The sequence below is a fragment of the Anolis carolinensis genome, chromosome 1 (genome assembly GCF_035594765.1).
Source record: "Anolis carolinensis isolate JA03-04 chromosome 1, rAnoCar3.1.pri, whole genome shotgun sequence".
NCBI classification, from domain to species: domain Eukaryota; kingdom Metazoa; phylum Chordata; class Lepidosauria; order Squamata; family Dactyloidae; genus Anolis; species Anolis carolinensis.
Window position 1 is genome coordinate 332068757 of NC_085841.1, and position 17370 is coordinate 332086126.

The 17370-nt window shown below is 38.4% G+C and overlaps 1 protein-coding gene across 3 annotated transcripts in view; it reads left to right on the forward strand.

The window, feature by feature from the left end:
- adck1 (aarF domain containing kinase 1) overlaps positions 1 to 17370 on the forward strand; it is a 169438-nt gene that overhangs the window by 2916 nt on the left and 149152 nt on the right. For all 3 annotated transcript variants that reach the window (XM_062968365.1, XM_062968366.1, XM_003214365.4), the window contains exons 2-3: positions 4803 to 4951; positions 7661 to 7744. In XM_062968365.1, coding sequence (XP_062824435.1) covers positions 4814 to 4951; positions 7661 to 7744 — 222 coding nt within the window. In that variant the 5' untranslated portion in view covers positions 4803 to 4813. The remainder of the gene's footprint in view (positions 1 to 4802; positions 4952 to 7660; positions 7745 to 17370) is intronic.

Sequence of the window (17370 nt, forward strand, 5' to 3'; positions counted from 1 at the left end):
TTCCCAGCACAATTCTCTCATGTCCACTTAGAAATTCCATTGAACTCTGTAGAGTTTTGTTGTTATTATTTTTATTTACCACCAATCTGGCCTTGATCCTGTGGATGAGGCATCTCAAAGATTCCTGGCTGTCAGATGCCCTGCTCAAATCTTCTCCCAAATAAATAGGATATACAGTAGAGTCTCACTTATCCAACGTTCTGGATTATCCAACGCATTTTTGTAGTCAATGTTTTCAATATATCGTGATATTTTGGTGCTAAATTCATAAATACAGTAATTACTACATAGCATTACTGCATATTGAACTACTTTTTCTGCCAAATTTGTTGTCTAACATGATGTTTTGGTGTTTCATTTGTAAAATCATAACCTATTTTGATGTTTAATAGGCTTTTTCTTAATCTCTCCTTATTATCCAACATATTCGCTTATCCAACGTTCTGCCGGCCCATTTATGTTGGATAAGTGAGACTCTACTGTACCTAAATACTCTATAGCAGAGATGTCAAACTTGTGCCCTCCAGATGTTTTGGACTCCAACTCCCAGAAGCCCTAACCAGCTTGTCCAGTGGCCAGGAATTCTGGGAACTGAAGTCCAAAATACTTGGAGGGCCACAAGTTTGACACCACTGCTCTAAATGCACCAAATCCTCCCTGATCTCGGTTAGTTGTCGGGTGGAAGATTGCTAATAAATACCAGGTGCTGTAGGCTATATAGTAGACTCTCAGTTAACCGGCACCCATAGGGATTGGTGGATGCCAGGTTAATGTGGTAATTGCTATTACAAACACACCAAGCAAATACTATATTTCATACTATACCATACCATACCATACATTCTGTGTTGACATATTAACATTGAAATACAGTAATTAAAAGCAAATTAAGACAAATAAAGACAAACTTATATTATACTTGTATTATAAAAACAGCTTTGTGAATCCAATTTGCATTAAATTTTGGGGGGGTTTGCCAGTTGCTTGAAAGTTCTGGTTAATTGAGTGTCTGCTGTATTGCTGTGGGCTGTATTTCAGAGGAAAGCAATGGCAAACCACCTCGGAGTGTATTCCTCGCCTAAGAAAACCCTATGAAATTTATAAGTTCTCAGGTGACCTGAAGGCACAGAAACACATGCAAGCCACATCAATCGATTTTATTTCTTATAGATCTCTATAGGACTGTAGTTTTGGTAGCACAAGCTTTCATTATTAGAGTTCACTACATCAGAACACTTCCAACATCTATAGTTTTGGCTTCTTTAAATTTAAAGACTGACATGAAAAATATCTTTTGTTTTTCTGTTAACCAGTCTTCTGGATCTGGGTGTGCCATCCCAGAAATTGTGGGAATAGCTTGGGCAAGACTTAATTATACTTTAGAAGATGCATGTAGAAATAGAATTTGGAAGAGACACTTTCTGAATTATTTCTCTCAAAAACTGGAAAAGCCTAAAGGATAACTTTTCTACACTCTTTATGTAAAGCATTAGTTGCACCTATCTGCATCCTCCCTCCGATTAAAGAATAATTTCCGTGCTCAGAGAAGGATCATACGGTATTGGAAATGCAATAGAATATACATTTATCAGAGACATAAGGTTTCTCATTGGTAATTTTTTGAGAGCATGAGAAGGCTGCTATTGCAATCATGTCATGTGTGCAGACTTATCATAAGCTGGTTGGTTACTATGGGACTAGATAGGCCTTTAGTCTGATCTGTTATAAATGGCTCTACTTATGTTCAATTAAAAAGATATGGTAATAGTTTAATCACCCGTACGTCTTTGCAGGAAGGATCTCTGCTATTTCTTTTCTCTATCATTACACAATATAAGCTGCAGATAAATTTCACAATCATGACTGTGTCTGAAGTATTATTGCTAGATGTATAGGAGTTAATTGAGTCCAAATAACTGCACATGTAACATTGTGGAAAGTGGGGTTGGAAGAATTATGGGCATCTAGTGATTCAAGGAGGAAGGCAGTTGTTCCAGGATACAGAAGAACAAACTTATTGACCCCTAAGAGTCCCATAATGGGGTGCAGATATATGTACTGGGATCCTAAGCAACTTTTGTGACTGTAAGGTCAACTGAATTCACCAGGACTTCTGGCTTTAGAAACCTATTTCGTGGCTGATGGGTGTTTATGATTCCTCCCAGTAATATTACATCAACTCATTTACATGCCAGTAATACACTGGTGCTTTACAGTAAAGCTCTGACGCATTCATTCTAACTTCTTTTTTTCTTGATATTTTTTATAAACTCCCCTTTTGAAGGCTTCTACTGTTTGAGGGCTTAGCCTTTCCAGAGGTTTTTGACTTCAACTTACAAAAAAAAAAAATCCACCTGTCATGACCAATGGTCATGGATATGATAATATTGTTCTCTCTGAAGGGATACTCAACTTCAGTTTAAAGTCTGATTGAAAGATAAAGAGCCATATTAAGTGAGAGAATTGTGTGCACTAATAAAGGTATTATTACCATGTGGACTATAGAGTTTGTCTTGTGTACAACATTCCTCCATATGTACCGATATGTCTTAGCACTATAATGGGATTATTGTATTTCTCTTAAAATCAGAGAAATTATTCCAAAATCAATATATAAATGTGCATATGCAAATTTTATGAGAATCCTTTTTTGCTCTGATTTAGGCTATACACACACACACACACACACACACACACACACACATATATATCGCGTAAGTGACGTAGATGTCAGTCCTTCTCAGACATGGGCAAACTTCAGCCCTACAGGTGTTTAGGACTTCAACTCCCACAATTCGTAACAGCTGGTAATCTGGCTAGGATTTCTGGGAGTTGAAGTCCAAAACACCTGGAAGGCCGAAGTTTGCCCATGCCTTTTCTAACCCAATATTGTGCACTCCCAAGTGATGGCCCATGGACTAGTGCCGGCTTGTAAGGACAATTTACTACTGATTCCTAGTGACTTTCCATGAAAAAAGCATTGTAGCCAATGGATACAAATACTGAATTGTTCTGTGGCTGTGAAAAAAATATTGCTAGTCCTGGGAGGTACCTGTCTACTGCACAACATAGTGTCCGTCGGTATTTTTATGCAGGTAAAGGTCATTTTAACTGGAAACCTTTACACTTTTGCAGGCAAAGCATTGACCCCGTGATAAGAACATGGAGAAGCTCCTTTTTAAAATAATCTCTTCCTTCACGTGACATTGAGTGCTTCTGACCAAAAGATTCTGGTAGTCATTCCAAAAAAGAGCTTTTCCAAAAGTAACCTTCCTGGACACTATAACTTAGCTAAAGCCAACATTGTGGGGAAAATATGGGGTTCTTGACTTGATTTCCCCATAAAATGCTCATATGTGTTGGCGAGAGGACATGCTTTATCTTGAATGGATTTCAAAAACCAAAAAAAGAGAGGAAAGAAAAAGAAAAACTTCTAGCTGAGTACACATAGTGGAACTCTCTGCCCCGGACTGTGGTGGAGGCTCCTTCTTTGGAGGCTTTTAAGCAGAGGCTGGATGGTCATCTGTCGGGGGTGCTTTGAATGCGATTTCCTGCTTCTTGGCAGGGGGTTGGACTGGATGGCCCATGAGGTCTCTTCCAACTCTACTGTTCACTATTCTATGATTCATAGGCCTTTGGGAGTTCTTCACCAAAGCAACTCCCAGATATGCTAATGGTTGTACTTTTCTATGCTTGCGTAAGGGGATATGCCCTACATTTTTAGTATACAGTACAACAAGCTGGGTCACGAAAGTATGACAGCATTCCACTGGTTCTAAATGATTCCACATATAGGTTCCTGCTTTCCCACAGCTTCTCCCATACAGTAGCCGTGTTTCTTCTCCATTCCCATTGTCTCAGCAAACACCACAGTTCTGGTGGATTAATGACTGGTAGAATCCTGAAAAAGTGTCCTTTGAGGGTGTATAGTAAGCAGAGCCTGGGGGAAAATTACTCTTTTGGACTATTGCTTCCAGGTAGCATTTCCAGTCAGATGATTCTGGGAGTGGAAGACAAAAAAAAATGCAACTCACCCAAGCTCTTTCTGACAGTATATGGCTGGTTATATAGCAGTCCTTTCCAAACAATATGTTGCAGCACATTAGTGTATCTACTGCATTTTGTAGGTGTGTCATGCAAATGTAGTGAGAAACCTCTGAGTTGATGTGGAATAACCAGTAAATTATATATTTTTAAAAATATAAATCAAAGTTCTTCATGAGATATGTTGTGCCCCCATACATTTCGTTATTATAATTTATGTATGTGTCCATTTTTCTTCTAAGGGGCTAGTTTTCCCTCTGGTTTGCTAGTAAAACTGAATTACTGTGTCATAAAATGATGCATGTCTCAATATGAAATGCTTGGAAAGCTCTGCTATGCAGTATCCCTTCTATTTCTAGTATAGATTTTACTTTGTAATCTATTTGGTTAGGATTAGTCGTGATGATTTTACACAGATGTAAGTAGATGAGCAGGCCAGATTTTGTGCCATGAGCTGGGACCTTTAGTATGCCAGATACTTTTGCACTCCATCTCATCATCTGTTAGCATTGGCCATGCTGGCTGGGACTGATAAGAAATTAATGCTAAAAACATCTGGAAACAAAAGGATCTCCATTCATGGGTTTCTGCTTTTTGAACCATTTGTGGCCTTTGTGTTGCAGGTCATTCATTCCCTATTTTAAACATTTTCAAATTCCATTTTCCCCTGATGAGATGCATTGCAGAATCATTTTAGAATATCACCCACTTTCACACATTTCTTCTCCAGTAATGACTCCTATTTTATTTCTCTGCAGTGTTGGCTGCTATGGCCAGAAGGGCTTTAAAACTTGCATCACTTGCCACAGTAGCAGCTGCCACCACCACTGGTTTCTATCTGTACAGCAACAAGCATCTGGATCCCAATGACTTTGGAGTTGTTCGAGTTGGCAGAGCCGTTGCCACAGTAAGTTTCAACCTGGCAGTTTGTGTGTGCTTGGGGTCCAGATGAGCTGAATTTAAAAAATGTTTCTCTACAGGCCCCCTTTATTAACAGGTTGTGATTTGAGTCTTTCTAGCTTACAGTGGGAATTGGTCTTTGAGAATCCATGATTTAAATTTCCTGCACTGTAGGATTTGTTGGAAAATCAGTTCAGATTTAGGGGTGACACTTTTTGTTCTCTGACAAAGACTTTGGGCATTTAATAGCTGCCAGAAATTCAACAAATATATTTTCTCTTCATCTCTGCATTTTCATAGGGGAAAAAAATCACCTGCTACCCTTCTGCTTCTGATAAATAATCTTATGTTGGAATATTATCCATATAGGATAATGACTACTTGATCCTACAGGGTCTAAACACTGAAACAATCCAGTTAGGAGGGCAAAATCTTATTTATTCTATTTATTGCATTTCTATACTGCTTTTTTCACCCCTAGGGGGACTCAAGGAGACCCCCCGGTGGCTCAGTGTGTTACAGCGCTGAGCTGATGAACTTGCAGACTGAAAGGTCCCAGGTTCGAATCTGGGGAGCGGAGTGAGTGCCCACTGTTAGCTCCAGCTTCTGCCAACCTAGCAGTTTGAAAAACATGCAAATGTGAGTAGATCAATAGGTACTGCTCTGGAGGGAAGGTAACGGCATTCCATGTAGTCATGCCAGCCGCATGACCTTGGAGGTGTCTACAGACAACGCCAGCTCTTTGGCTTAGAAATGGAGATGAGCACCAACCCCCAGAGTCGGACACAACTGGACTTAACGTCAGAGGAAACCTTTTCCTTTCTTTACCTAGGGGGACTCATAATAAATGACAAAAATTCAGTGCGTCACATCAGTATATAAACAATACATTACATCTTGAAAACATTTTCTTTTTTCTATAATATCATTTAGAGCAGGAGTTCTTAAACCTTTTCAACTCGCTGCCTGATAAACCTTTACATGACTCGATATATGGGTATATACAATAGGTGTAAGAATAAAACATTTACTGATAAATGTTTTTTGTGTGTATCTTTGTTTTTAGGCCTGTTCCTGAGGTTATTTGGGGTGCTGATTCAGAAAATTGTATTTGATAGACTGCATTGGCTCTAGCTTCTTAGATACAGTTTTCTGTGGGTGAGCAGATAAAGACTGCTATATGGCATGAATTCAGCATCTCAAAAACTAGATTGGACATTTTTGGAATCAGCAGGTCAAATGTACCCAGAAACAGGTCTAACATTTGAGGCCACAAAATATGTGGTGGCTAGTATAATAAATCAGCATTTGCTAAACAGGATGATTTTCCTTTTTATGAAATACAGTTGAAGCAATTTCTGTAGAGTCCACTGCAAACACTGCATGCTGTTGCTATCAAATTTGTATAACAGTCTAAAACCTTTTACTGTTGCCATTTTTTCATGATGTCAATATTGAGCTAAGGAGACCCCATTTGGGGTTGAGACCCACAGTTTAAGAAGCAGTGATTTAGAACCATGTTTTCCTGCTCCTCTCTTTGTATGTTGTTACCATCTTCTTCAAATATTTATATCTTTTCCTATTAAAAGATTTCTGGCTGATTCACAGTAAAATCAGTTTAAATGATTTGATTTGCAAAGCCTTAAAACGATTCAAACATTCTAAAAACATATTAAATGATTCCATAATGTAAATAAACTTTAAATGTTTAAAACCATAAATGTGTACACATTTAGATGAAAGAGGTCTGCCTTGTCAGATTTAATAAAATGCTAAGTTTTACCTTGGCACCAGAATGAAATAGGTGCTAAATGAGCCTTCAAGAAGACAGTATTGCATAACCAGAGTGCCACAGTGGAGAAGGACCTTTCCAAGATCCTCACACAGGAGATCTACTGGAAAGTCATTCCTCTGTGTCCCACTAGTAAGACTTCATTTGCGTAGGTGATCCTTCAAATACTGAGGTCCCATGCCACCAATGTACTGTGTGAGAATCTTGGAGAGGTCCATCTCCAGGGCAGCATTCAGGGCTTTACATGGCAAACCAAGTTACATCATAACTTGTAACGATTTGTACCCTCGGTTCACTTCTGACACAATAAATAAATAAATAAATAAACCACGAAGACAATAAGACTGATGTCACCAATTGTGAAGTAAGTAACAAGAAAACAAGAAAACCCAACTTAAGTCTGTTTACTTTTATGCTGAAGTCCGCTTCATGCTTCAGACTTGTGTATGTGTCTCTGTTAGTGAACATCAGAGTGGCCAGGTTATTTTTCCTGAATTTTTTTCCTTTGCTAAAGAAGCCCTCTCAAACAATGGATAAATCTTTTTTATTACTTCATGTTTCAAATTTTGTTTGCTTGAAATATAAAGGAAAACAGATATCCATATCCAAGAAAGGCTATTTTATTGGGATCATTATTTTTTCAGTTTTTATGTTTGCTTCCTCAATATATTTTGGGCCAAACTTCACTTTGAAAGCTTGTCATTAACAGAACCTCACTACCAAATGTTTTGATAGAAAGGTAAGTAAGTATATGAATTAGGATACACATGGAGCTTGGCAACTTGAATATGATTTTAGATAGATATCTGAACAATTGATAGTTGAATTGAGAGGTCAGATGTCAAATCCTTTATCATAAAAAATGAGGATCACTAGGGGGGGTTGATATGTTGTTTATAATTTTGTTTCTGGATTGTATTACAGACAGCAGTTATCACCTTTGACTACCTCACTTCTCTACGGAATGTTCCACGTGGGACAGAAGAGTATGAACATGCCAAATCACAGGTAAACTAACAACAGTAGGGCGAAAGTATCAGAGTTTAGGGGAAAAAAACATTTTTGGCTTCATGTCCCAGAGCTATCCAACATGGCCAATAACTTCTTTCCAGTGCAAGAAATACATTTTTCAAATTCTGGAGAAAACCTTATGAGAGGAAGTTTTATGAAGTAGTGAAGCCAACTGCTGATTTTGCAGCCAAACATCTGGAGAAGACGTGGATTTGAGCCTATTATTACTTTTATGGAAGTTTACCCCAGTTGCAAATGGTGCACACAGCCAGGCTTTCAGCGGCTGCAGATGTGGGAATGCGAACTGACTGCGACAGCAATGAGAATGTTGATTTTGCTATCTATAAGACAGCAGTAGTAGGCTGGAACAAATGTATGTGTGAAAGCTGGAATGGGCATGAAAACAAGGAATGGTATTTGGATTCCTGTCCATGGAGAAATGAAATGCAGAAATTAGACAGCATCTCTTGTAATTGTTTCATTGTTGCTGAGTGGTGCGACTCAAAATAGCATCTGATATAGGACAATAAACAGGATAGTGATTGCAATATTTCTGATTGTGTTGCTTTGTTCCAGGGCTTGAAAGTAACACATTACAAATATGTCATGTAAACTTTATTGTTCATAGCCTAGGGCATCACAATTTTGTACATAAACATAAAATCCATATAGAAATCAGAATATAAAATTAACTCAGTATATCATTTACATTTGTCAAGCAGAAACCATTTTCTAAAGTAACTAACATTACTAAAACAATTAAAATGTATGATAAAACTTTCCCTTCTACTACTAAAAATAGACTAAGCCTCATCCAGCTTAAAGTACACATCTTTGTCTCTGTGCCTTCAAGTCTCTTGTCAACTTATGGAGCCACCATTAATATCATAAAATTTTCTAGATAGAAGAGGCTTAGAAATAAAGGGCAACATTCTTTTTGCCCTGCTAATTTTTTGGTGCTTTGTTCTTATTTTGTTTCTCAGTCAGAGCAAATTTTGCAACCTGCATAGTAGTAAAAAATATTGACACCCCCTAGCAATATACAAATGTTCTCATTGGGAATTTCTTTGCTAAAGAGCAAAGGATACAGGTATAGAATGTATGCTTTAGGGTCGTATTGTTGTGACTGCGCCTTCGGGGATTATGGTTGATGGTGATGGAATTCGAAGAGGAAGAAAAAACCCTCGTGATGAGGGTTCACTGGAGGAGTTGCGCAGGAAGCGACTTAGAGAGCTATATGGGGGATCTTCTGAGGAAGATTCAGATGGGGAGATGGATGCTGAAGAACAGGTGGTGGCTGGGGAAGCGGGCACTGAATGGGCACAGCCACCGGAGATGTCTGGGGATTTGGGGTCTATGGATACTTCTGAACCTGGGGTTTCTGCAGGAGCTGATCCCAATTGGGATGCTTGGAGAAGGGAGGATGGTTCTTTAAGTGTTCATGGGGCTAAGTGTGGGCAGGATGATTGGGACTCCGACGAATTGCTAGGTACTCCAGATCCACGAGCTCTAGCTGTGTGGAGTTCAGACTCTGAGTAGATTTGGGACACCTGGTGTTTGGGTGTGAGTGTTTGGTCACCCAGGAGGAAGGGGAATAAAATGGGAATGTTTGGCCACTGCACTTTGCGTGTGGCAAGGTGTTGCTGAGGCGCCATTGGGATCTCTGTGCTTTCGTGAAGACTGGACTTGGACTGTGATTCGGATCTGCTGATACCATCTTTGTGCCTTTTCGTGGACCTGGTTTGGATGACTGCACCCTCTTCGGACTCTGGATTGGTATTTGACCTGTCTTCGCCCTCTGACTGACTACTTTTCCCGGCTTCTGACTACTGGTTTGTCTTTCGGAATTTCTGCTGCCTCCTGACCTGACCTTGGATTCTTCTGACGACGGCTATTCATCATCCCTTTGAGGCTCTCGGCTTAGCTGCACCGTGGAAGCAGTTTTACTGCTTTTCTAGTTTGTTTTCCAGCAATTAACTCTATTTGTTTTCCAAAGCTGAATTGAAGCGTTATTTAGTTTTTTATTGAATGCCAGCATGAGAAATTAGCGTGGCTCGTTTTTGAGTTACTATTGTCCAATCTACTCTTGAAACACTGATAAGTGAAGTGTTTCAAGGATATTTCCTGTGTTTATGTTATTTTTTTTGGCTTATCTTCGGAATAAACTCTGTTTTGTAACTGGCGTCTGACTCTTGACACGTATACAATAGGAATATTAAAAAACACTGACAGATATCCTCAATTTCACCTGTGTTACAAATAAAAAGACTTTGGCCTGATGAAAAATTATTAAACCTCCTATCCAAAAAAGCAGTAGGCAGACATTGAAACTACAGCCTACTTAAAGGGAGCTACATTGAGAAGTGATGTATAGTTCTAAACCAAATGTCATTTTTATATATCAAAGTCAAAGTATGTTTGGTTGTTTGTCCATTTGTACCACAAAGGCTGATGCTAGGATAAGTGCTCCTCTGTGATGTCACTAGGAAATAAAAGTGACGTGTATGAGGGGAAGAAGGGGAGGGAGGGAGGGGGGGAGGGAGGTGAAAAAAGAAAAAGGAAGGAAGGAAGGAAAAGAAAGGGAAAAGGGAAAGGGAGGAGGGAGAAAAAAGAAAAAAGGAACTGGAGAGAAAGGAAGGGAATCACTGAATCATGGAATTGGAAGAGACCTCATGGGCTATCCAGTCCCACCCCCTGTCAAGAAGCAGGAAAATTGCATTCAAAGCACCCCCGACAGATGGTCATCCAATCTCTGTTTAAAAGCCTCCAAAGAAGGAGCCTCCACCACACTCCACCGCTGAACAGCTCTCACAGTTTGGAAGTTCTTCCTAATGTTCAGGGACAAAGTCAGGGAACGAAGAGAAGAAGAAAGAAAATGTTAAGCGAAAGGAAAGGAAGAAGGGGAAGGTGTAAGAGGAAAAGGAAAGCAAGAAGGAGAGAAGGTGTATGAGGGAAATTGAGGAACAAAGAAAGAGCCTACCCACCATTGCCAGAGTATTGCCATTGTGAATTAGGCCTTCTGAAAGCTGGGAAGGGTAGAAAGTAGAAGGCCAGTGGTCTCAATGACACCCAAGTAACACTGGGTATATGCTAATTTTATATAAAGACACCAATAAGGTATTTTTTCAATAAGGATGGGTTATTTCCTTAAACAACATTTTAATTCTGGTGGACGCACCTCAGCATTACTTCTGTAGATGTGCAAGATAGTTGTGATTGTTGGAAATAGCACCCTCCCAAGCCTCTCACTATTTACTTGTTAATGTATATATTTGCTAATCTGTTTTCTATGTGTATGTTGATTTGCCAGTTTGACTTACTTCTTTGGTGTGGGAGGAGCTGTAGACATGTGATTGTACTGAGCATGTTCAGACTCAGGACTCCATTTTGTATTCACTTTTGCATCATATTTCAGTGGAGGTGGATGCAGGTATGTTGCTGTTTGGACTTCAATATAGAAGTATGCTTATGAATTTCAGTGAGTACAACTATACTTAGACTATGGATTATCGATTAAGAATGATACCCTGTGTACTCAACACGGAGAGAAGCTACATCCTATCTGTAACTGAACTTCAGTAAGAAATGTGTCTGTATGGTGAATTAATGCAAGATGTTTATGAGTAAACAATATGGTATTTTTCAAATAAGACTTAGTTTTTTTTTATCTCTGAGTGCACATTTTCAATTAAAGGGAGTGTATATGTTCTGGGCAAATGCAACTACAATTTCAACTTTAGAGAAACAACCATTCTCTGCTCTCTCTCTCTCTCTCTCTCTCTCTCTCTCTCTCTCTCTCTCTCTCTCTCTCTCTATATATATATATATATATATATATATATATATGGGCATGTATTTGTCCTTGGCAGTTCAAAGACATGGTTCTTCAGTTTAACAGCTGAGTTACCTGTGTGTCATTACATGAATGTTTGTGAATATCACCTTTTCAAAGAGTTGACTTTTAACAAGGTCATGCTTTTATTGACTAGTGGTTGTCAAAAGGTGGTCTCCACATATTCATGGAGATTCACATTTGTTAAAAGGATATGTGCCCAGAGACTGGGTGCCGTTATTTTCCAATAGTGATAAGAGTTTGAAGTGATTCTAATTTTTTTGGAGGAGGTCAGGGTGAGGGAAAGCAAAGATTCATTCATGCAAGTGAATTTTGACGAATATTAGGAAAGAGCAACATATCGATAGGAAGCAATCTTGCCTTAACTCTTAGGAGAGAAGCAGGTATAGTTTGATGGACAGCTAACAAAGGGTCTTATAAAAAGGTTCTACACAACCTCAAAGAAGGGGCCTTCAAATGTCCCAGATTTCTGCATCATCATCCTTGAGTTTCTTTCCAGTGCTGGTACAATATCTAAACTCCTGCCTTGCAATTTGGGAAAATCCATCATGGGTGTATGAAGCGTAAGGATTTCAGTTTGGTTGTATCTAAATGTAACTTCCATTGAAATTGGGCATCAAACCCAGGTCTTAGATATTTAAAGATGTGGTTCTGTTCAGTGACTTTTTCATAAAGTTTCCATTTATAGATTTTCGTTCTCTAGCACATTTTTCTCTCTGTAATACATACTTACTCAATTGTCATCGCATCCCAGTTTATGAAGTTATTTATTTATTTATTTCGTGTCAAAGGCATTGTACAACAAATACATTTCAAATAATGGAAATTTTAAAAAAAAGTTTATGAAGTGGCAATCCTAGTTATATCATTGGCATATAAAAGGACTGTACTCCTTACATCTAATAATGATGCTGGAAAATATTCTGAGCCACAGAATGTATGATGTTTTTAATGTAAAAATTAAAGAGGAAGAGGGCCAAAATGAATATATTACAAATAATTACGGTGGCGTAGCGGATTAAACCACTGAGTGGCTGAACTTACTGAGTGAAAGGTTGGCGGTTCAGATTTGGGGCATGGGGTGAGCTCCTGCTGTTAGCCCCAGCTTCTGCCAACCTAGCAGTTTGAAAAAATGCAAATGTAAGTAGATTAATAGGTACCGCTCTGGCGAGAAGGTAATGGTGCTCCATGCAATCATGCCGGCCACATGACCTTGGAGGCATCTACGGACAACGCCGGCTCTTTGGCTTAGAAATGGAAATGAGCACCAACTCCCAGAGTCAGACACAACTAGACTTAATGACAAGGGGAAAACCTTTAGCTTACCTACTACCTGTGACATATTGCTTTTGGAAGTAAGGAGAGCATAACAATATCCCCTTTAAAAGTAGCAAAGCAACAATTTATTTGACCAATTTAGCATAACAAATAATGTTTTGTTACGTTTAGTTAGCAAAATACTTTGGGATAAGAAGCTCAGGACTTTGTTGCCATTCTAAATAGATTTTTTTTCAAGGAAAGTAAGACCAATGTAACAAAACAACAAAATATGACAAATAACTATGTGGTTTTCCATTGGGTAACAGTAACATTTACTATTTTTTTAAAAAGAAAAAAAGCATAATGCATGTGTAATGAATCCTTTTAAAAGGTATTTCTCCAAGCTTTATTAACTGGAGTTGCTCATCCTGTCTTAGTCCCTCTTGCAGAATGTAGACAATCACCTGCTGATATAGAATATTTTTGAAACAAATTAACCCTATGCTCATTGATTTCGAGTCTACCATGAGGACTAAGATGATATGCATTTACCTGAATCCATCAAGTGAGAACTCCCAAAATATTTAAGCCAGTACTTAGGCTATAGCATTTTTAACTAACCAAAGAATGTATGCTAACTTTGAAGTACTTTTTTCTTTCATGTTTTACTATTCAGTTGTAATATAGTCAGCTCTCCACATTTGCTTGGGTTTAGATGCACAGGTCCCCTGCAAAAATGGAAAAAACAAAAATAATAAAACTACTAATTTTTTACCTCTAGAATATCTATTTTCCCAAGCATGACTTTGGAAATTGTACTGGAGAACCTTGGCATCCCTTGAGAGTATTCTCTATAGGAATCTCTAGATCCTCTAGCATAGCAGTTCCCAACTTTTTTTGAGTCGCAACCCAAAAGGACCCACAACCTCAATACATTAAAAATAGGCTTTTTAATAGAAGTAAATGAAAACTCAGCAAAAATAGATTTTTACAGCATAACTGAAAATAACGTTAGCTTACAACATATTTAACGTGATGATTAAAACTGTAACACATTAACAGTCTTAAAAAATTGCAGTTGAGTTTTTGTTAATGCAACTTCATGTTATTCTTCACATTTAATCTGTTTTTTTGTTTTGGTTTTCAGTTAAAGAAGTGTTTAAAATCCACTTTCTCAGAGATATGTAGAAGGAAAGGGGAGTAAAACCAAAATTCAAGCATGGTGGCATTTGGATATGAGCAACTTAATTGAGTCAGCAGTTTTTCATCAAATAAGTTGGGTTGGGAACTACTGCTCTAGCATAACTCTTATGACCAGCCTTTGGCTGTTGTGAGCCATAAAATCACACTGGAGAACATATAGATTCCTAGAGATAACATTTTAAATCAAATCTATGAATAATCAAATCCACAAATGTGAAATCCATGAATATGGAGGGCTGACTATACAATGTCGCTCTGTTTTAGGTGATTGGTGATGGTGACGATAATGATGGCTAGTACTAGTAGTACTGCTATGGTACATCTAATAACTAGCATGTCAAAAACCTGGAAAGTACTAATTCAATTTATTTATAGGTGTTTCTATACAGTAAAACCAGGGCGGTTTTACAAATTTTAGTAAAACAGGCAAATACGGACCCAAATACCAACTGTGTAATAGTAATTTTAATTCAAGATCTTGCTGCCTATCTTGTACCCATGTAAGTCAGGTTAACAGCAGCAATGAAAATGAAGCTAAAGCATGTTGGAAAAACAGAGCAAAATACACCCTGGGCCAGGGGTCCCCAAACTAAGGTCCGGGGGCCGGATGTGGCCCTCCGAGGTCATTTACCTGGCCTCCGCCCTCAGTTTTATAATATAATATATTGTATATACATATAATATTGATAATAATATTATAATGTAATACAATATAACACTAATAATAATACCATATAATAATATTAATTATATATTCTATATTACATATAATATTACAGTATAGTGGTATAGTTCAATAAAGTAATATATAAAGCTAATATTGTGCTATGCTAATAATATAATATATTGTATGTACATATAATTTGTAAGCCACTCTGAGTCCCCTTTGGAGTGAGAAGGGTGTGATACAAATGTAGTAAATAAATGCAGTAAATAAATAAATAAAAAATAAATACATTTTAGACTTAGGCTCGCCCGAAGTCTGAAATGACTTGAAGGCACACAACAATAATAACAACAACAACAACAACCCTAATTAACTTGACTATCTCATTGGCCAGAAGCAGGAGCACACTTCCCATTGAAATCCTGATAAATGTATGTTGGTTAAAATTATTTTTATTTTTAAATATTGTATTGTTCTTTCGTTGTTGTTGTTGTTGTTGTTGTTGTTGTTTTTGCACTACAAATAAGACATGTGCAGTGTGCATCGGAATTTGTATTTTTTTTTTTCAAATGATAATCTGGCCCCTCAACAGTCTGAAGGATTGTGGACCGGCCCTCGGCTTAAAAAATTTGAGGACCCCTGCCCTGGGCAGACCTCTCTAGAGAAATCAGATCTTGGAAAAGTTACTTTGTTGGACTATAGCTCCGAGAGTCTCTTTTCCCAGCCTCTATTCTGGGCTTGTAGATTCCATGGTGTTTCAGAACAGCAATCTATGCCTCTGAGTTAATAGTACAAGTTAGGGCAGATGAGAACTGGAGGATGGATCATGAGATAGGCTGGTTTGCTGGGATATTTCTGAAACCCATTAAATGCACCTTTGGAGGTAACAGAAATTTTTAAAAACTGCTAATAGCTGTTGCAAAGCATATTTGGTGTGATTGAGAAAGAGAAAGGGGAGGGATGAGAATTTTGAAGATTGTTAAAAATGCAGTTCTGGCAAGTCTTGATCTTTTGCAGTTGGTATTTGCATAAGGAGAAACACTCTTTTTTGGGAGCAAACGGAATTTCCCTTCCACTGCAAGTCAGAGTTTTGATCTGTCCATGTCAGATGAAGGAAAGAGTTAACTTCTTCCTCCTTACCTCTGGGTAGCTATTTGCAAATTATAAGTAGCTCTTTATAAATTTAAACACATGATGCATGAGAAATGCAAAGATGCATTGAACGTCATATCTGCTTTGTCCCTGAGAAAACCTAGGACTCTGAGATTACATAAGTGTTTATATAATGCCTCCTAAGCAAATGCAAGGTTAAAGTGAAGACATTCTCCCCTCTCCGTCCTGTAATAAAAAAGAACCAATTGCAGAGCCCATACTTGGATTTAAACAGAGCTCAGTAATGTTACTTTTTTCAGTGACATTCAGGAGGCTGAAACCCAGAAAAGCAAAATTTTCCAAGCTTTCAATTTAAGCAGGCCCTCAGTGCTCAGACAAACAAGAGGCAGACATTACGTTGGAAACTCTTGTCCCTTTCACATTGTAGAAGAAAACAGCAGGGACAGCAGGAGGAACTGCTTTGCATTTAACACAGTGGTTCTTAACTTGGGAGCTGAGGTTTGGACTTCAGAAGTCCCAGTAAGCATAGCAAACTGTTGTGGATTCTGGGAGCTGAAGTCCAAAGGCCACAGCCGGCCTTCTGCATTTGAGGATATAACTTCTGAGGATTTGATTATTCACAGATTTGATTAATATGGTCTTTCTACAGATCTCTAGATCCTCCAGTGTGACTATTATTAACTTCCTCCAGCACAACTCAATTGTCAACTTCTCTCATATACAAAAAAATAGCATTTTGTAATTCATATCTCCCTATTTTCTGCCTTATTTTTAAGGGTCCTGAATGCTAGTTCCAGTCAGTGTGGATGACTTGAGTATAATATGTGCAGAGTGAGGCAAAATGCAAAAAAAAAAAAATTGCAAGTGAGGCAAAAATAGGACTCCTTCCTCAAACTAGCCATAGGTTTTGTTTGTATATGTGCAAAACACCCTCTGCTCAGATGTGGAAATCCATTGGGTGATCTTGGAGAAGTCATACTCTCTCAACCCCAGAGGAAGGCAAGGACAAACACCCTCAAAAACAGTGGTTCTCAATCTGTGGGTCCCCAGATGTTTTGGCCTTCAACTCCCAGAAATCCTAACAGCTGGTAAACTGGCTTGAATTCTGGAAGTTGTTGGCCAAAACTCCTGCGGATCCACAGGTTGAGAACCACTGCTCTAAACAAACCTTGCCAATAAATCCCTGAAAAAAGGTCTGTCTTAATGTCACCATGAGTTGGAAAACAGTTGAAGGTACACAACAACAACAAAAAAGTAAAGCAAAGAGTGAGGAGGAAGACTATTGGAGAGAGGGCAGATTGGAGGAGGGCGAATGTGGACCCTATCTTCAAGAAGGGAAAAAAGAACGACCCAAACAATTACCGTCCGGTCAGCCTCACATCGATACCAGGCAAAATTCTGGAAAAGATCATTAAGGAAGTGGTCTGCGAACACTTAGAAACAAATGCGGTCATTGCTAATAGTCAACACGGATTTACCAAAAACAAGTCATGCCAGACTAATCTGATCTCTTTTTTCGATAGAGTT